The 21,581-nt window shown below is 38.2% G+C and overlaps 1 protein-coding gene across 1 annotated transcript; it reads right to left on the bottom strand.

Moving 5' to 3' along the window:
* Nucleotides 1-2,317: 2,317 nt before the first annotated feature.
* On the bottom strand, nucleotides 2,318-5,512 carry LOC102707135 (NEP1-interacting protein 2-like). Its single transcript, XM_006657629.3, has 5 exons — nucleotides 5,074-5,512; nucleotides 4,294-4,472; nucleotides 3,871-3,954; nucleotides 2,812-2,976; nucleotides 2,318-2,721 (listed from the first exon to the last, which is right to left on the bottom strand). The coding sequence occupies exons 1-5, from the start codon at nucleotides 5,240-5,242 to the stop codon at nucleotides 2,578-2,580; spliced, it is 741 nt and encodes a 246-aa protein (XP_006657692.1). The 5' UTR covers nucleotides 5,243-5,512; the 3' UTR covers nucleotides 2,318-2,577.
* Nucleotides 5,513-21,581: the final 16,069 nt, after the last annotated feature.

The following is a 21,581-nucleotide window of genomic DNA, read 5'->3' as shown; positions in this document are numbered from 1 at the left end:
AATGGACAGGCATCTTGCTCACTATCAACAACAAATACACCATCATCAACTGAAAGAGTAATTAGCCCTAAATACAAGCATCCATCTCATGTAGGATTTGAACTCCGGTAAACAAGTTCTACAACAAGAAGACTAACCAGCTGGGCTACACTTCTGTGCACGTTAGCGATGATCTTTAATCCCATAACATCGGTTACATGCTAGATTGAATGATTTTTTTTTTATAAAAAGGAACATACATAAAGTCTAATTCAAAGGGTGATATCGACTCATGTAGTTTGTAGGGTTGATTAAGAACTTTTTATTACACCTAAGACACAAAAGTGTGCACCCACACTCACAATATAGGAACATATGTTGCACATTTTAGAGTCATGGCATAAAGCATAACCCTGTCTTTCTTGATATTTTTTTTCATTTTTGAGAACCTAAATACACCTTTATTATTCCCTCCGTTTCAAATTATAAGACTTTCGAGCTCGCCTAGATTTATATGTGTGCTAATGAATCTAGACACATATACAAAACATATACATTAAGACATGGATAAATCTAGTTAAAAACAAAAAGTCTTATAACTTGAAACGAAGGGAATAATGTAGTAGATATATGGTTTACCCTAAATACGTAAGCATACGACATTGGGATATTGCATACCTAAGGTTTTATGAAATGTTACCCTAGGATGTGGAAAGTTACTCAAGCAAGGGAGGAACCTTATCTCCATGGTATGAGTTGCGGATAATAAGCCTTCATATCTCGTCTAAGGATCCTAAGTTTTATTGGAACGACCATGAATATAAGGCATCCTAAGATAAGCTAGAGGACATTCAGTTACAAGCCACACCACATCAAGTATACACCAGTGGGGAGTGTCCATGGTTAATCTCTGATTACATTGTGCCCACAAATTCTATTGAATTTGAGTCTAGTTTGGCAGGCTAGATTAAACGGTTTTTTACACATCTTGTACTCGGTGTGACACGTCCTGCCAATACATATAAAAACTAATAGTACAATTCCCTAGTCAGAGGGTCCAAAAGTTTATAAAAATTCACATGTCTTGCTCATATTTACATCTTTGCGTATATTTTGGTACCAAATGACCCCTGCACTCTTGTATACCATAGTATCTTGCCCACTAATAAGTATGTTACATAATTTCTTATATTTTTTTTTCCTATGACATATAGAAACATCCATCAATTTATACACATGTTTTTTTTTCTATGTTTAGGAACTTTTGACAGCTGCAGATTCTTTCCCTAAACATCGCAGATTCTTATCGAAATTTTGAGAATCTATAGTCGAGAATCCAGAAAATAAACTAGAAACCAGAAGCTATGAAACCAGTTATTCCGTATTCTTACCAACCAGCTCCTTATAAGCGCTTTTTTTAATCTTTTGCTCTTCCAAATAGGGCCGGGCTGAGGCCACCGTCACCTTCGATTCTACCTAGGGGTGGGAATGAGTCAAGCCCGTGGGTTCTTTCACAATCCTGTTTAATTCTTAAAAATCTTTCACAACCCTGTTTAATTCTTAAAAATATTTTAGTTCAAAACTCTATATAATTTTATTTTTAATCCGTTTTAAATCTAACCATTGAATTTTGTCAGCAAATGGTTAGACCATTACCGCCCCTAATTCTACCTAGACTGTACAAAACCAAACAAGCAAGGGAGATGATGGATTAGGCCCAGTACCGCTATACAAATTTCTTTGAACCGCACAAGTGGTTAGCTGCTGATTATACACACGGTTTGTAGCCATAAACATCTCCATCAGAAAGAAAAATGCTGCCACAGACATGCTTATTAAAACCTTAATTATTGGGTGTAGCTAGTATCTTGTGTCAATCAGTTTCCTGTCAAGTTGCATCTTTCGATTTCCTTTCTGTAAGCAGGCACGTCATTTTCTCTATAAACAACGTGACAGAGAAAGGGTGGCACAGAGCTTGAGTTTTTTTTTTTTTGGTCCCAGCAAAGGTGCCCCGTTTCTTTCATGTGTCATCCAACGTGATTGACAGGAACTGCACTGTCAGCCTCAGATTTTTTCCTTCTTCTTAGCTTCTTCATGGTGAAGCTTTTGACCATCTAAATCGCAGACAGGGTTTCGCCATCCAAGATTAATTTTGATGCAGTAGTAGTAGCTGACGCTTGCTCTATGAGGAAACAGACAATCGCTAGAGTTTCAGCCATGAACACCAACCTTTCTGTTGCCGTTATGACTCTTCTGGTAGTCCTTGCAGCAGTTGCAGAGTAGCAAACAATTACCTAAGGTGGTCATTGTCAGCAGCTAACAGCAAAGAAAAACACATCATTGAAGCAAGCACACACACACCAGAGTTCTTCAGACTTCAGTACAAAGCCATGATTCGGAGAGATTGTTAGTTAGTCCATTTTAGAGAATGTACATAACATGTTATTGTTGTGGCAAAAAAACGTGCAGCTGAAGCATAGCACAAAGACTGGAAAAAAAGGGCCTCCTATGTGTACAAAAGACTATTATACTTATATATGAAACGCGGGCACGGGTATTCGACTATGAAAATACACCAGGTGCTCTGCGATTTCTCTTTTACATATGTATATGATCTATATGAACACCAGCCCTGCATAGCGGGCATGACGCGTGCCTGAAAAGCCAGTTGTCGATGCATCGTTCGTGGAATGTGTGCTGGCAATGAGGCAAGACTCGAACGAATTGCGATGCTCCAAAATCCTGGTGTCGGTGGTTTTGATCGTGTCAGTACAAGAAACTAATACGTTTAGCATCTATGGTTAGAATGAAGTGTTCAAATATCACACTAACCTGAAGGCAAACTGCACAACAGTTGTCAGTTTCCTGATCAGAGTTGGTTGCAGCACTGAACGTGGTCCTTGGGATTTTGTTGATTAGATCTCTTGACATGCCCCCTGTACTTCCGGTTTCGAAAAGATCATTATTGTCGATGAACGGTGTACTCAGTAGACTCATCTGCATTAGGCAGGATAATGAATCAGACTTAGCACTATACATACAAGGAACTCTCGTTGCAATTGCATAGAACCTAGCAAAAATAAATCAACACGAAATGCAATTATGCTTATCATGCCTAAAATATGTTGCTTACGGCAATAACTAATTCAGACAAGACTATTTGCATAGCAAGGAGCAAATATCTTGCCCTATAAAAGCTGACTAGAGTATGTGGACCGGAGGTAACAGCACCTGGTCCAACACGAAAAATCTTATGTATAGAGGCCTTGAATGTTGGGTTGTTGTATTCATTCATAAATATACGTATCGAGTTTTTTTGGTTTTCAATTTTTTTAAACCATACTTGTAGCGTTTAAACTCATGCTAATACTACCTTTTATTATCAGTTGCCTTCCAGGGCACACTACAACACCCTGATACTAGTACTCACAGTGTACACGAGTACCACTTGACCATACATACTAATATATGCACGGAGTACCAAATGGCATGGTTGGCTGTAATGCTTTGTCACATGTCCATGGGAAAACATTTGATGTTTCTAGGGGTTGATGTCTTGATTGTCTTCAGTATTAAAATGGCGTTCTTCCCTGGAAAAAAAATGTGTTCTTGAAATTCCTGATACTAGAAAGTTTTCCTGTTGATGTGTGGGGCATCATTCTCACGTATTTTTTTTTCACTGGGCCATTATTCCATAAATTGATTTGAATACTGAGAAGATCATCGACATTATTAATTGTAGTGTTTATAAATATTTTTTCCATACATCAAAACTATTTCACCACATAAAGAAGACCATAGCTAGTGGTGTTCGCTATTATTTGAGCCATAAGAGAGTAATGGTCTTACATGAACAAACATTTACGAAAGCTCGCAAGAAGAGCTGCATACCTGACTCTGCACTGCACGTTGCAGTGCTGGACTGACCTTCTCCCACACAATCCTTCCACTGAAGAGGCTAGAGATGATGTCCAGCTGAAACAACCAACAGAGTACATCAGAACAAATAAAACCTAACTCTATACCTGCTGCTATTGTATTTGTGCACGAAAGAAATAGTGATAACTAATGAAGTCCAAAACATTTTCTCTACGAGGACATTAGCATCGTTTCTGTGTTTTCTTCATTTCTTGGCAATTGGATAAGTCACTCAACCAAATTAAAAGTGTAAAACACCCGCTTTCTCACATGCAAATGTCAAGATTACATCTAAGTGATGTGTGCACGTTAGAGTAGTTGTATGAAAATGATCTTTCACCTTTCTGGACACACAAAAGTAAAAGGGAAGGTGAGCATAGATTCTTGCACACTCACCACGAAGATAATGCTGTATTTCCCTGATTCACTGGACCTCCAAATTTCGATGCACGATTCAACAGCCTCGATGGAGAAGACTGCGCCGGAGACCGCTCCGACACCGGCGCCTCGTAGCATGCCGCTCTCGGTGGACATCCCCATGAACGCGCCGATGAAGATTCCAACTAATGAGCCCACTGCATTCAACAATTCAACAGAAAAGGTGGAGCAAGCAATGAGGAGAGCTTTTAAATAAAATTGCTGACAAATACACACACAAGATAAGCTACTCTTCTTCACTGGATAACGAAAAAAAAAACAGAGTAAAAAAAACTTGCACAGAGCACAAAAACAATGATGACAACCAAAACCCTTATACTGATTAACCATTAAATTAAGCCCATAAGACCTACAGAAAAAAAAAGATGAAAAGAAGAAGCTTTTAAGTACATAAATCCTAGGACGAAAGTGGCAAAGAACCTCCAAAAGTTTTACTTGCACGACTGAATTGTTCCCAATTTGAGCAAGCAGCAGCCTACCACACCACAACGTCAAGTCGTAAAGCCAGGAGAGCGGCAAGAACTTATAGAGAGAGAAAAAATCGAATCACCGTGATTCGATTCGTTCCAATACCTACTAGGAATCAATCCAAGAATTAGAACCCCCCACCTGAAGAAAGCAAGAATCGAGGCAAACCGACAAGGGGACCCAAAATCAAACCACCACCGCCACCCAATGGCCCAATATTGCAACTTCCCTTCCGAAGCCGGAGCAATGGGCAGGAGGAGGAGCACGCACCGACGGCGAAGACGCAGGTGAGCAGCGCGCAGACCGTCCACCCCGCCGCCTCGGCGGCGACGGCGCCGCACCTCCCGCACGCCGTCCACAGCGCGTGGAGGCAGCGCCAGCAGGACCCGCGCGGCGCGGCGGCAGGCGAGGAGGAGGAAGGCCAGGCGGGGTAATCCATCGAGGGAGGGGGATGGGCAAGGAAGGTCAGCGCGCGGCAGCGGCCACCCTAGTAGCACAAACCATCCAAGAACCGGCGGTCGGCGCGGCAAGACGGACGGACGGGGGAGGCTACTGGGATCGCGTGGTATATATAGCCGAGCCGGTGGTGGCCGAGGGGTCGAGAGAGGGAGGGAGAAGCAGAGGTGAGGGAATCGTGGCGGCGAAGCGGGAGAGGGGGCGGGGGCAAGGAAGGAGCGGAGCTAGGAAGGAGGAGGAGAAGGGATAGGGGAAGAGGAAGAAGAGGAGAGGCAATTAATGCAGCAGAGGGAGTCCGTCGTTTTTCCGTTAGCGTAGTAGACTCTCCCTCCCTCCTGAACATGAGCCGGCACCCGGTTTTCACCTTCATCGATTGTTATTATTATTACTGAGGTCTTTCTTAGTTTGTATTTTTTTTAAAATATTAAACGTAGTATTTATAAAATAAATTATAGACTCCGCCAAGAAACTATGAGACAAATCTTTTGAGCCCAATTAATCCATCAATAGCACGCGTAGGTTACTGTAGCACTTATAGCTAATCACGTACTGCATAAATGTGTAATTAGTTCTATTGTTCATATATATTTAATGTCCATTTAGATATCTAAAAATTTGATCTGATGTTTTTGGGAAAACTTTTTCGGAGCTAATCAGGGCCTGAGTTTATAAGAAATAGTTAATTTTTTGCCAATCTTACGAGTGGTGATAACGGATTTATCACTTATCCCATGTGTCATGGACACATGAGGATTCACATGTCATAGACATCAAATGATAAATATATTATCATCTAATCTTAATAGTGACAAATAGTTAAATGCCCCCATTTACGGTGCCAATTGAACGAGGAATTTACCGATGTTGTCATGCTGATTCTTCTCTTTCTGACGTGGAAACATAGAGACGAACATATTGTATATATGTGCACAAACTCACATATATAAACATGTATCCTACGTGCTCAAGTATGATGGTTGTATCTTTAGATCGATAAAGCTACCATGAACATCTCAATATCAGCGAGCTACCACAGGAAAGAACTTATGGATTTTAAATTTAAATATAACTTTTTAAAAAACTAATATAGAAGAATTAACATACAGAGTTGGTAGTAGTTGGGTTCTCTCTCATGTCATCCCCACATGGGCGGCCTGCGAGCGCTCAAATCCTAGCCACCATCCCACCCTCCCTTCCTCCTCTACCTCGTCACTGCTAGCATGAACTCCAAGGGACCACGCGGAGAGGAGATGGGGAATGGGGCTAAATCTAGTTATCTAGCAGCGCTAGAAAGTGACGACAAGGAGGGCGATATCTGTAAGGACAGCGTGGCTCCTCTCTCTCGCAAGGCTGGACAACGTTGCTATTCTCCCATGTAGGGTGGTGCAAGGCGGCGTGACACAAGTTGCCTGGTTGAGTAAGGCGAGGCCGCACAGAAGGAAGGGACAGTACTCGGATCTAGTAGCATGTGTGATGGCACGACAGCTGCATGCCCGTGGTCATCGTGGCTTTGTGTGGAAGGCATGTATCAGCCTCAATCTAGGCGGCCTTGGTAGATGTGGCGGTGACCGTGCCAAAACAATCTAGGCGTTATTAGGTGGAGTAGTTGCTTCCTCCTAGCATCTCCTCCTGACCATGTGGTGGCTCAATGTGCAATGGTGACAACCTTTTCTAGCTATGCAATGACGAGAGGATAATTGGAATTGCCCCATGGCAAGATCGTTTACGTGGGCTAAGTTTTGATGCATGCTTTTAGGTGGGGGCAACAACTTGCTTTGTTGTCACCAAGCCAACCATGGCATTTTGAACCCCTCTTGCTCCTCCTCTTTGCTTGGCCTCCTCCATCTACGGGTTGTGCCTATAGGGGGCTTGGGGTTTGGTCCATGGAGGGTCGACGCGATGGTGACAATGCAATTTTTAGGTGAGGGTCAGGTGTACAAGTTGGTTGTATATCATCATAGATCTCTAGATAAAATCTCCCTTTTTTTGGGGATAAATAGCAAATGTGTTTTACATCATGTCCCTCATGGGAACACCTTTTTGAAGAACCTCTCGTGCAGATATGGACTTTGGCAGAACCTGTGTTATGCTGATCGCTTCCACACTTAAGCTTTACCGTCCAGACATATTTGACAAAGTTGTCACCTTCTTGGATCCACCTTTTGCTTTGCACCAAGCGGCCAACACTCATGTTTGAATTTTCTTGGTGGAGTATATAAGCTGGTTTAAACCTATCTAAACTCGTCATATGGGACTAATCTCACCTAATAGACCGAACCGGAATGAGAACACATAAATATGCTGAAACACTACCAATGAAGTGAGGTACTGTAGTCTCTCTGTAGGTGTCTTGTTGCTAGCTGTGTTAAGATAGAGATATTTTGAGGCCTTTTACGCAAACTCGGTAACAATGGCATCTGTTAGGCTTCATCATTGGTCTATCGTGAGAGGTTGGTGTTGTTAGGTTATTGTGCATGCCATGGATCTTTACAGCAAGCCATGTTGGTGCTCATTGCTGATGATCTTGGTGAGACTTTCCTTATCAAGGTGTTTTTCCCCAGTGACCCATTTGGGCTTGCTCCAGCTTACTGAAATATAGTTGGCAGCTAGCTCTGTCTAGATTAATTATAAAAACTAGCATATTGATAAAAATAAATTTTTATTCTTAATATATAATAAATTGATAAATAAATTATTTGTTTATTTGGGAAGTGGAAACAAGCAATAAAAAATTAAAAAGGTAATATAGCTTTGAAATGACTTAAATATAGAAAATAATTGAGAAAAACTGTAAAGAATTGTTCCTAAAATCAGAAGGAATAGTACATTAGTAAAAAGACCTTTTAGTTTCATTTTTTTTAGGGATTTTGCATGTTTTTAAGGAAGACGGCCTTCTTCTCCAACATAGAAGACCCATTCATTAGGTTTAAGTGGTAATTTTTTTTTATTTTCATAACCCTTTTAGTACTCCCTCAATCCTAAAATAAGTGATCATTTTGGCTAAAAAAGTTATCCCAAAATAAGCGACCACTTTATGACTAAGAAGGCAAAAAACCAGATTAAATAGAGGATCACACAATTGTTGTACATAATTAGATCACAAAAAAGGTAAATAGCAATGGGACTAAAGGTTATTTTACTTGAATACTAATTCGTCTGAGATTGTCTAAAGCAGTCACTTATTTCGGGATAGAGGAAATAGTTTTTTCAAATTTTAAACTACTTCACCAACTGTTTTATCATATCTAAATATTTTAACCACATCACTCCACACAAATTACACATTATCATGTCACAAGAAAATGGCATGACAATGTTGTTTGCCATGCCAGTTAGGTTGATGTGGCACAATTTTTGTTTCAAAGATTTAGATATGAAAATAAATTCATGGAGAGTTTAGTATTAAACTAAAAAAATAAAAAAGGTTCACAAAATATTAAAAAACGTAAGGCTGTAGGCTCATGATCTCAGAAGGAGATTGTGACGCCATCAATATGTCATGCCGATGGTGTGCAGTTGTTATTTCGTTCTGTGAAAATTCAATTTAGGTGGTGTTTAGATTGAGAAAATTTTTGGGAAAAATATCATATCAAATATTTGACCGGATATAGGAAGGGGTTTTTGGACACAAATAAAAAAATGAATTTCACGGCTAGCCTAGAAACCGCGAGACGAATCTTTTGAGCCTAATTAATCCGTCATTAACACATGTTGGTTACTGTAGCACTTATGGCTAATCATGAGCTAATAAGGCTCAAAAAATTCGTCTCAAGATTTCTTCCATAACTGTGCAATTAGTTTTTTGATTCATCTATGTTTAATTCTTTATTTAGGTGTCCAAAAATTTAATGTGATGTTTTTAGAAAAAAAATTTGAGAACTAAACAGGGCCTTACTCGAAGTGTGTTACTTTGTTGCCAGCCCTACCGAAACCGCTTATTCATGGTAGCACGTAAGCTGTGCAGTAACCATGAAATCCATAAAAGACACGATAAAATCACGTTTAAAAATTTTGAATTTAAACTCTACTGTCTCGGCGGCTTCTCCACGGTTTTAGAGTCAAAACCTCGTGATCCTCCAACGGTCGAGCAACTGTCCGTGACGAGTTAATTAATCCGGAGGAGAATAAAAATATAAAATATAAAAAAAGTATGTCAAATAGGAAATAAATCATATGATATATTTTGTGACATATTAGAAAAATTCATACATATTCCATAATACAATATCAAATAGGAAATGTTTTACAGTGTCCATGATACAATCCTATAATAACATTAACTAACTAAACATACCAATTATGTTCAACATTCTACCCAAAAACTACGTACCTAGGTAAATCATATTTATATTAATCTTTTACTAACAATGATTGCATAATATTCTAGTAAATTACTAACATTCCTTTACCACTCCATAAATCATTTTCTAATATGTATTACCACTGGAAAAGTTAATCTCCACACCCTTACCGCTGTAAACAACCATCAAACCACGCAGTTTGCAACGGTAACCGTCACCAATCGTGGATGGAAAAACATCTCCAACCATTTTTAATTGACTGTTTTATTAAATTTATAATTAGAATAATCATACAAACTGTTTAATTGACTGTTTTATTAAATTTATAATTAAAATAATCACATACACCGTTGATCTACTTTTATTAGCGAGCCAACTATCCATGGTTGCAAACCACAGTCGAGCCCATGGCTGTTGCCCATCCCCGCAACCTATTGGGTCAAACATCACAGATATATATATTTCATCCTGTACATAATTGACTTTTTTCTTGATATATGTGTACATAATTGACTTATTCTTTTCAAGAATATGACAGCTTAAAGTCAAATAATGACCGAGAATCAAATCAAAGATGGTGGTGAGTCACCCCCAGCCCATTCAAGCATTCAGCAGTGATTGTTTGAATTGAACGACGTCGTCGATCAAAAGAGTCCAAGGACGATATTCTCTTTAATTCAAAGGAAAAAAAAGGAGAAGCAATTACAGTAAATACCCTTTTTTTTTTCTGTAGTACATGTTTTCAAGCAACACACTTTAATTAATTACGGAACTTGTAAGGAGTTCGTTTATTAATCGGAGAAATTAAGTACTAGTACGCTAGCATATGAGGAGTACGGAGATGGCACGCTGCAGCATCGTCCTAAATTGACCAGTCAAAAAGAACAAAAGAGATATTTCAACAAAATGTACGTTCTTACATGATGTTGGACGTCGTACATGCTATGATATCACAGAATTTACGTACAGCTGTTGTTTGAAAATTTGTAGAGAATTTACAAAGTGCACGACGCTGTCATGTTATACCTCGAAAACTTTTGGAGTAAACTTACCATGCACACCTTGAGTGCATTTCCTTTGTGAAATGGAGAGCAGTAAAATGTACATAGGGTTCGCAATGGGGTGCGGTGGAGCTGGGAGGGTTGGAACCCCCTGGACCCAAATTGAAACCCAAGGGAAATTTGGTTCCCGCCGCCCCCGTCTCCATCGGTCCCTGGCCCTGAATGGCCCCTTGAATTCTCCGAATTTCCCAATGCGCAAAGGAGCAACAAAGATCAAACTCACAAATTGGCATTGGGCGGAGGCTGGTGGCATCGGGTGGAGGCTGACGGCTTTAGGCCGAGGCCGAGACATTGGGGAAGAGCCGTAGAGGAGGACGCACCAGCGTAGCCGCGTAGACCGTCGGGCGCAGGGCACACTAGCGTAGGCCATCGGCATCGGACAGATAGGGACGGTGTGATCGACAACGGTGTCAGTGTCAGGAAGATGGAGGCGAGAGTCTAGCAACGGTAGGTAGATGAGCCAACTGCTAGACTAAGGGGACACAGGGGCGTTGGTGTCGGGCGGCGTATGGCTCGCTACAGCAAGTAGAGGGCGGTGGTTTGGCAGTGGTCGGAGGAGGAGCCAACGACCAAACTGAGGGTACTCGAGAGAGGCAGATGGGGGCGTGACTTGATGGAGGGCGCCGTCGGGCGAACGACAGAGGACAGGTGGCATCGAGCGTCAGGCCGGTGGAGGACCGACGACCAAACTTAGCGAACCCAAGGATAGCCGAACAGAGGGGAGAGGATGAGAACCAGAGAAGCTAGGGTTTTTTCTCTAACTATGGTTTGCCTTTTGATGTGCCAAAAGCCCAGCAATGGCCTAATATTATTTTTTATTTTTTTTAAATTGTTGGACCTTGTGAGGATCCCGCGGGTAATTTTTGCCTCCCCCGTCCCCTATTCCCCGCGGGGCCAAAATCATCCCTGCCCTGGTCCCCGTCGCGGCGGGGTTTGCCAACCCTACATGCACATAGTATCATGATTTCTTTTACCGTCAGTTATCATGGTAGCCGAGCTTAACACTAAGTAAAGTAGATATGAAGGCCATTATAACCCCATTACATTGAAAATAATTTTATTTTCACAAAAAATAACTTTGTAGTTTTCATATAAGGTTCAAAAGAATTTTCTTTTCCGAAAATAACTTTTGTATTTTTATCTAGGTTGTTAATTATTACCACATTAACGATTACTGGATTTATCACTAAGGTGTGGTAACCCCTCCTCACTGGTATGTAAAACCTTGTATGAAACATACGAAGTTACTGTTTGGGGCTACGTTTCTAACACCTACAGCTTATTCCAAAATTGCTAGCTCCGTTACTAGTCCAGATTTTTACTTATATTCCTAGTAGTAAAAATTAGAAAAAAAGGTAGAAGCCAAAAGCTGTAAACCTAGTTTTTTCATATTCTCACACACTAGCTTCTCATCAGCTATATGTCAGAATCTCGTGTTCACCCTAAAATTTTTGTTCCTAACCCATAAACGAGTCTTGTTTGTGGGCAGCTCAAAACTGTTAGAAGTAGCCGGTAAGAATCAAGAAATATTAGGTTTCCCTGTTTTTGTTTTTTAGTTTATTTTCTAGCTTCTTAGAATAGGGAAGAGAATCTGAACTATATTAATGTTGGAACCAAAGATTCTAGGATAAATTGCAGTTGCTAAAAGCTCTCCTAAATATGGCCACAATATACTTAATGCCACACATGTTTCTCAAACAACCAATAACTTTACGGTTACAACAGTAACAATGGGTACGTACGATAAAGGTTACAAATGGTAATGTTTGAAAAAAACTGTTCAAATTCAGAAAAATTCCCCAAAACTCCTAGAAGTAGCACACGGTTTGTAATGATATATGGTGATATAACATTTTATGGAAAATGCTAAGCAAAATCTATATTTTGGCATAAGAACAAGCTGGCATTGCTTCAAATGAATATTTGATGCTCTTAGATATTACATTATGGTCACTACAATCTTTATAGTTATGAAAGTTATACCATGTTATTTATAATGTTGTCATACTTGAGGTTGTTATTTATTTTTTCTATGAAATTTTTTAAGTCGTCGAAGACCATGGTTACCATGTCTTATTGTGAATTTAACTATTTTAAAAATAAAATTCATATGATTTTTGTTAACCGTGTTATTACACGTACGTCTTATTATAAGGGAAATCTAGTGCCGAGCCCATAATTAGCCCCTATATATCTCTAGCTATCTCGTTCGATGCAACTTACACACCATGTAGTAATGACCCAACACATATATGCAGCGGAAGAGATCTGGGTTGTCCCAGGACCACCTAAAAAAATCTTAACTTAAGTGTGTGTATATAGTAAATTTAAAAGAAAATTATTATTTATTAATATATGTAAAATACACTTTTAATTAATTTTATATTTTTATTATATATTATATATGTATATTTATGACAATCTAAATTTTTACATAAGTTGGACCCAAATAAAAATCGTGGATACGCCATTTCATACATGTATGTAGATATGCTGGTTGAAAGACAACCTAAAGTGGAGTACTTGAGTACGTGTGGTGTACCCAACTGGTATATGCGACGCCTGCCGATCTATCGATACGGCATCACTAATAACTTGTCCCAAATATCCGGTCATATTGCCTATTATGCCTGCCAGGCACCGTTGGAGCGTCCCCATCAGATCATGCCTCTCTCCTACTCCTATTACTACCAGGGTGGCACAGCTATTCCCTTCACGTTCATGATAAAAAACACTTTCATAACTATTTCTGCTCACACTCAATAGAAAGTATAAACAATATTAAATCTCATATGAGTGATACAACTATATGTATAGAGTTTAGAGTTTGTACTTTCTGTTGGAAAATAGTAGAAATATGTATGGAGATGTTTCTGCACCTTAGATATGAAGGAAGTAGCTACACCTGGTAGTAGAATGGAGAATATATATATATATATATATATATATATATATATATATATATATATATATATATATATATATATATATATATATATATATATATATATATATATATATATATATATATATATGACGCCCAATTCAATTAAAATGCGGTGGGTATATATACATCATGGTTGCACGGCACAAAATATGCCTGCAATAAAATTGTTTGGACATTTAAAATACTCCCCCATCCCTAAATGTTTGACGTTGTTGACTTTTTTATACGTGTTTGACTATTCGTCTTATTTAAAAAATTTACATAATTATTAATTATTTTTATATCATTTCATTTATTGTTAAATATACTTTTATGCATATATATAACTTTACATATTTTACAAAAAGAATTTGAATAAAACGAATGATTAAATTTGTGGCAAAAAGTCAACGGTGTTAAACGTTTAGGGACAGAGGTAGTATAAAATTTCGGCTTAAGCACGATTAATTATTAATATAGTTGTGACAACGTGCGTTATATCAAATTTCTAGACCGGCTTACTAGCATATATGGACAGTCTAGCAGGGTTCTAGCTTTCAGATTTTTTTAGCTGAAGCCTGACCAAACCATCCATTCAGTTTTATCTGAAGTGAAATTGGAACAGGCGGAAGTGACCTGAAAAATATAAACTAGAGACATGGTAGCAGCCCTTTGACAGAGGATGCATGGAAGTGAAATTAAGCGCTATAATTTGTATATTGTGACATCGTTGTGTATGAAATTTCTATATCCGTTAACTAGCATATATGGACATGTTTTGTGGGGTTCTAGCTTTTTAGATTTCGTGTTACGCTGGAGTCTAACCAAACGATTCAATTCCACTCACAAAGAAAGTGGAGTGGGCTAAAGTGATATCACAAGATAGACTAGAGAAACATAGTAATACGTACGTTTTATAAGTCCGTTTTATAATGTAAGATGTTTGACTTTTTTGTTGTAATGTTTGACCATTCGTCATATTTAAAAATTTAGCAAAAATATAAAAAATAACAAATTATGCTTAAAGTTCTTTCGATAATAAAGTAAGTCATAAGAACAATAAATGATATTTTCATAATTTTTTGAATAAGACAAATGACCAAACATTACAGGAAAAAAAATTAAACATCTTACATTATAAAACTATAAAACAGACGGAATAGGATTTAAGTTCGATTTACGACTTACGAGTTTTGTGTTCCATGCATATGAGAAGTGACTACATATATAGATCCTAGGTTGTAGTTCTATTTCCTAAGCTACCTAATATATAGCTCCATAAATTGGAAGCCAGAAATTGCTGCGAATTGCCCGGAGGTGCCCGTCCATCGATTGATCCATCCATCCTCCGATCTCGATCGGCTTGTTAGTTAACCTGTTAGAATCTGAAGAGGATGATGGTGACACACCAACAAGAAATGTTCAGTCTGCCGAACACATGCAGTGCAGTGCTCTTTTATTTCTCTGATTTTTCTTCATTCTGCCTTCCCTTGGAGGAAACACCACCTCTCCTCTCTGCATAGTACAATACGTACACTGATATATTCAATTCGACCTACTACCTCTATTTCATAATATAAGATGTTTGACCTTTTTGGTTGTAACATTTGACCATTTGTCTTATTCAAAAATTTAGTACAAATATAAAAAATGACTAGTCGTGTTTAAAGTTCTTTTGATAATAAAATAAGTCACAAACAAAATAAATGTATTTCTATAATTTTTTAAATAAGATAAATGATCAAACATTGCAAGTAAAAAAGTCAAACATATTACATTATGAAATGGAGGGAGTACGTACGTATTATCGATGAGACTGTATATATGTGTACAAGTTAATGCATGATATGGCATAATTAATGGAAACATGATGCATGTGCCGTTAGTCGTTAGCAAAGAGAACAAAAATGTTAGTAGTAGTAGTTTTTAAAGTAATTATGGCATTTTGTTTGCCATGCTTCTATATGTAATTGTGGAGTCATTTTCATGCTTATAGAGTATGATACGGTTGATTCCAGTTCTAGGATTTCATACAAGAGAGCACCAGAGATTGCTAGATGGATCGTTTATAAGTGGGCGTTATCGCTTGACGCACATAATACATGTCTATCCAAGAAGCTGACGAGACAATTGGTGATTCGTAATTTCTTATTAGTTACCCTTACAACACATCATCGTGACATAGTACCAACCATACATACGTAGGGTGTGGTTCATCGAGCCACCAATTAGTTTTCATTTCATATTGGTCTTACCTCCCAAAAACCATCACTAAAGTTTCTTTATGATTTTACATTATCGCTGATATATGGGCCTCACCATTGGTAGTCCCATGTGTCAGTAACCAAATACGTGAGTGAGGACCACGTACCCTTCTGCATCGACTATCGTCCAGCTCCACTCGAAGAAAGAAAAGCTTAGAGCTTCACGCTTAACTCGTTGTGACATAATCACGGCGGCCGGTGTCATTTAAGATTTTGCTGGATCGGTTAACCGTAACCGGATAGTCGATCACTGGATTGGAAAGGTTGTCCGCTAGTTTGCACGCGCTGGTCTTCCCCGGCATCGCTCGCCGCCGGCCGCGCGCGGCAGCTTAGCTTAGCTTAGCTAGAACGCGCGCGCGTGGGCCCCGCGACCCACGTGACCGCCCGACCGGCCCGCGTGCGCGCCCGTCACCTACGTACTGCATGCACGTCCGCACCTAAACCAATTGTACGTTTGCATGCAATGCACGCGCCTTCCTCTGCCTATACGTACGTACGTGTCGCATATACGTGCAGGCGTACGCATGCAGATACCTATTATACGTACGTATAGGTATAGCTAGCGAGTGCAACGGAATCGTGTATATATATGTACACACACAATAGTAACCATGTCCGTGCTTCGCTACGGATAAAAAAATTATTATATATTAAAAAAACCGCTAAAACATATATATACAATTTGGTATTAATTAATTAATTAATTATGTGAACCATATGAAATATGATAAATTTAAATTCTGAACTTTTAGCTTCTTCTTATTTTATCTTTCCTTTCCTTTTTTCTTCTATCTTCTCTTCTTTCTTATCTTCTTTTTCATTTCTTATTTATTTTACTCTTCCTTCTTTTCCTTTTCTTCCCCGTGGATAATCCTTGTTTCTAACTCCTCATGGAGATAAGAAAATCCTACATACCAAACGCACGTTAAATCTAAAATTTAAACATATTTTGACTAAATCTGAAACATTTGTTGGTATGCACGTTGCCCCTTTCCACCAAACTTGTGTGTGCTCCATAGCTCAATACTTGAATTGCATTCACACTAACCTTATAAATACTAAGAGAGAATATGTAATTGACTGAAAACATTGAGAAGTCGAATATATTTAATCAAGTTAAACTGAAGTAATGTACTTTAATCTTATTGGCCTTGCCTCGCTTCTATGCCAATTCCTTGACCAGTTTTTATATTTGGAAAATATGTGAGTACTACTTGTAGTCATAAACTTTATGCATAGATATTAATAAACTTTAAACACAAATAAAAATTCTATTCATAAACTTTATCATAAATAAAATATTTGTATGTGAAAATATTTTGCTCATCAACTTTGCTCAACCATCAAAATAATCCACTCTAAAATCACAAAAATAATGATATATTTTGAGAAACTTTTAGTGGACAATTTTTTTGTTATAAAATTTTCAATCTATATTGTGTTGATATATTTGATGATAAAAAAATAACAAAGAATGTTACAAAAAATTAATTAGTTGGGCTCTACCTCTAATCAGGGTGTTGAAAGAAAAATTAAATAAATGTGCTACGTATCGACAAGTACAAAGACGAAACGGCTGCAGTGCCTGGCGGGATCGAACGGCTCGGGCTAAAGAAAAGAAAATAACACGAGCGCCAGGCGAGATCGAATCAGAGACCTCTGACCTTAAAAGAGGTCATCTTATCTATTGGACCAAGCACTCGACTTGGTCTGGTTCTGCACGGGGCAGGTAGAATACAGAGGTTGCCGCGTGGGGCCACAACCCAGTGTGGGGCCTACGGCGGACGAAAAAATCATGACAGAATATATATATATATATATATATATATATATATATATATATATATATATATATATATATATATATATATATATATAGACACACACACAGCCGTCGCTAGCTAGCCACGTGGTGCGTCCTAGCGCTATCCGCATCTGTCTGGACTTAAACAAGCGCAGGATTTAATTACTGCGGTTTGCGCGGTTAATTACCGGTGAGTTATTTACTTGATTTGGTAAAGTATATTGTACTCTGTAGTGCTAACGCAGCAATTAATCATGCATATTTACTAACGTAAATAACGTCAACGTGATATCCTAGACTCTTTCAAAATATAACCGTATAAACCAAATATTTCAAACGTTTCAAGTTATCTATCTATTAAATATTTATTACTTTAACTACATACACATATTATGATAAAATAGTGTTAGATATATAGATACATACGGTTAGATACGGTTAGAGATAACGGAGTCCTATAGAAACTCTAGAGATAAAGAGATAATGATAAAATCCTAGAGAGATATGATACAATATTTATCCTGTACTCTAAGTTTTTATCTTTTATATACGCTATAAATAGACCCGTTAGGGCTAGTGTAAAATACAATAAAATACAACATATCATAATAGATCCTAAATTTCTCTCCTATGTAATATTTTTCACGTGGTTTCAGAGACTAAATCCTAATACAAGTCGTTGATTTTGTGTCAACGCCGGCAACCCGCCGCCGGCGAGCCCATCCGGATCGGCAAAGCCTGTGCTTGGCGGCAAATCTGTTCTGGCGTGCGGTTCAACAACGAGGACGTACAGCTAGCAGACGTGCATCGTTGATTTCAGCACAAGCACAGATACGGTGCATGTATTATTGTTCTTTCAATTAGCTATGTAATCTCTCAAAGATTATTCATAGATTAGATTATTTTTTCAATAATAAATATTAGATCAGTTTTTTTAGTCACCCATATATAATATATAGATTCGATTAGATTAGTTTCTTTTGGCTACAAAATACCCAAATTGTAGCGGCAGAAGCATAGAACCGACAACATCGATCAACCAACAAGCAATCACCACATCAAGCAACCGACGTCTTCCTCGACTCTCCACGTCCGTCATCAACATGTATTAAAGTAACACCGTCGATGGTCTACATCAACATGAGAGCAACAGACGCCGCTTCGTCCACAACGATGGACATTCATCTCGCGTCCTCTGATAGAAATCTCTGCAAGACGCTTCATCGACGCTGGCATCGACCGCGTCATCTATAACGAGCAAAGACTGCATCAACCTGGCATCACTATGGTGGTGACCTCTTACACGGCGTACAGAGTTCAACCAAAAACTGGTGACCTTACGTCAACAGCGTTCTCTGACATCTGCAAGATGACCCAAGGGCATCCTCTAACATATGCAAAGACGCATTCAACGGCATCCTCTGACATCTGCAAGGTGCCTCATCTATGATCGCAGTTCCGTCTCCAAATTTTTTTTCGCTTCGGCTATATGCGGCTACATCAACCACATGATCGACTATCTTGACATACATTACAACAAATCATCCTTCACAACTCCAGTCAAAAGCGTCCGTGTCATCGCTATCGTCCATGATACTCCCGTTATGACTGTGGGAGGGAATAGAGGAGAGAGACAAGAGACGACACAGAAGCGGACGCAATCACCAAGGTGGGGACTGAGACGACACGGAAGGAGACGCAGTCACCAAAGTGGAGGACTATCCATTAGAGATGCAATCGATGATGGAGAAACACAAAAGAAAAGATGGTGAAACACAGGATTTCAAATCGAGTTGCAATCGTTCGCTTTGTTATGTTATGACTGAGGGGGAATGTTAGAGATATAGATACATACGGTTAGAGATAACGGAGTCCAATAGAAACTCTAGAGATAAATATAAAATCCTAGAGAGATACGATAGAATATTGATCCTGTACTCTAAGTTTCTATCTCCTATGTATGCTATAAATAGACCCGTGAGGGCTAGTGTAAAATACAATAGAATAGAACAGATCATAAAATAGATCCTAAATTTCTCTTCTATCCAATATTTTCCATAAAGCACACATCACAAGCGAAAGTTTTCAAAAGTTTGGACGGTAATTTCAGAGCTTGCAAGACCAATCTCATACGTTAATTTCATACACATTACAACGTTAAGTTTATACACTACTTTTATAATCATTTCAAGATCAAGTTCACAAATTGTAAGAATAATTTTAGTTAAAGAACGATTGACATTGTATAATATTAGCACAAATTGTAAACTATATAAAGCTACTTTATGTAAACTTGAGTTGCATCCTGTACATCGCTGTTACGGCCCGTCATAGATGGCTTTTCCTGTGACGGGTTCTTGGACTCCGTCATGGTTGGCCCGTCATATTTGTAGCGTTCTGTACTAGTGTATCCATTGTGATGGATGTGGTAGGATATAATGATGAGGTTTTTAAGTCTAGGCATAAAAAAATGAGTTCACGAATCTAACAAAAATATAATGCTAATGGCATGGAAACATTGGCATTGTCACTTGTTGACATTTGATGGATTTTAGAGTGACTACTGACTAGCATCATGTGTCACGCGTTGCAACACATATTTCGAACAAATATTTCACATGTTCTAGCTTATACAAATCCTACGCTTAAATATAGTTTTTTCATCAACTGCCAACTACATAACACCCCAGAGGCATTATACTCTGACAAAAATAAAACAGCTATGTGGAATTAGGGTGCATAGAGCAAGGGAATATCCGGTGAAACCCACCAAACCCTACCTTATGCTTTTTAACCTTATTTTTTCGCTTTTGCTTATACTTACAAGTCAAATTTTGATTTTTTTAATCTTAAATTTGGAGTTGATTTTATACTCTTTTTCATCGTAGTTTATTTTCCAGTTTTTACTTTTAGATTGTTAAAAACATGTATATAAATATTTTATTCACAAATTATTATTCGTTTGTAAATATGAGATTTGACAATCACCCCTTTCCTAAATTCATGATATTTTCCATCAAACCTTAATTGCAAACTCAGCTTCATTTCGAAGGGAAAAATATCAAATTTTTGGCGAGCAGTAACATGTGTTTTAGTTCCAGTTTTCACGACCTACTACATTACCTGATGTTTTACTTATACGGTAAATAATATGTTTGGGTACTATGTCGGGTATTTCAACCAATTTTCATATACATTTTCCAAAACACAATACAAACGTAGTAGTGTATCTAGGATTTCAATTTTGCGTACATAAATTTGTTTAAATACATAAATGTACTATACCAAATATATATACAATTAAGTTTAAAACTATTCAACAAAAATTACCATTGCATACCCAGATTCAAGTTCTCGATACGCGATAATACCTTACTCCTACTATGTGTGGATTGATGGCCGTAACATGTTGGCAATGAATATATTGCACAATCTGCTAAACTGTGATCTTGCTTGCATCTTCTTATATGTCAGAGGACATGGTTAAAAGAGGTATAGACCTAATCGAATATAACTAAACCTAATTGACTTGTACTCAACTGATGGAAACCCGGCCAGATATAAATAGTAATCCTTACAATATGTACAATATGTCTATTTAGTTACAACTTGATATCTATCTTTACAACTTTCTTTACGATTTAAAACCCTCTTTCTAATATGAATACGTATAAATACTGGGTACATACATACAAGTATACCCCTTATCTAGGTATCTCGAACCATTTTTTTCATTTATAAAAGTTACTTTCCTTGTTCACATACATGTGCCTTAGATTAGGATTTTTTTTTTATCCTAGGTCCACTGGAAGCACCCCCAGATTTGCAACTGTACAAACGCAGCTGCACATAACAGCTCATACTCGCCTCTATAAGCATCTTCGAAGACTTGGATGGCCATATTTTGAGGGTGACAAAGTACCACCGATGCTTCGCTATTGACTTAGCAGTGAAAAATAATTAATC

This window comes from Oryza brachyantha, chromosome 7 (assembly GCF_000231095.2).
Source record: "Oryza brachyantha chromosome 7, ObraRS2, whole genome shotgun sequence".
Classification (NCBI taxonomy): Eukaryota; Viridiplantae; Streptophyta; class Magnoliopsida; order Poales; family Poaceae; genus Oryza; species Oryza brachyantha.
This window is presented reverse-complemented; position numbering and strand designations above follow the sequence as displayed.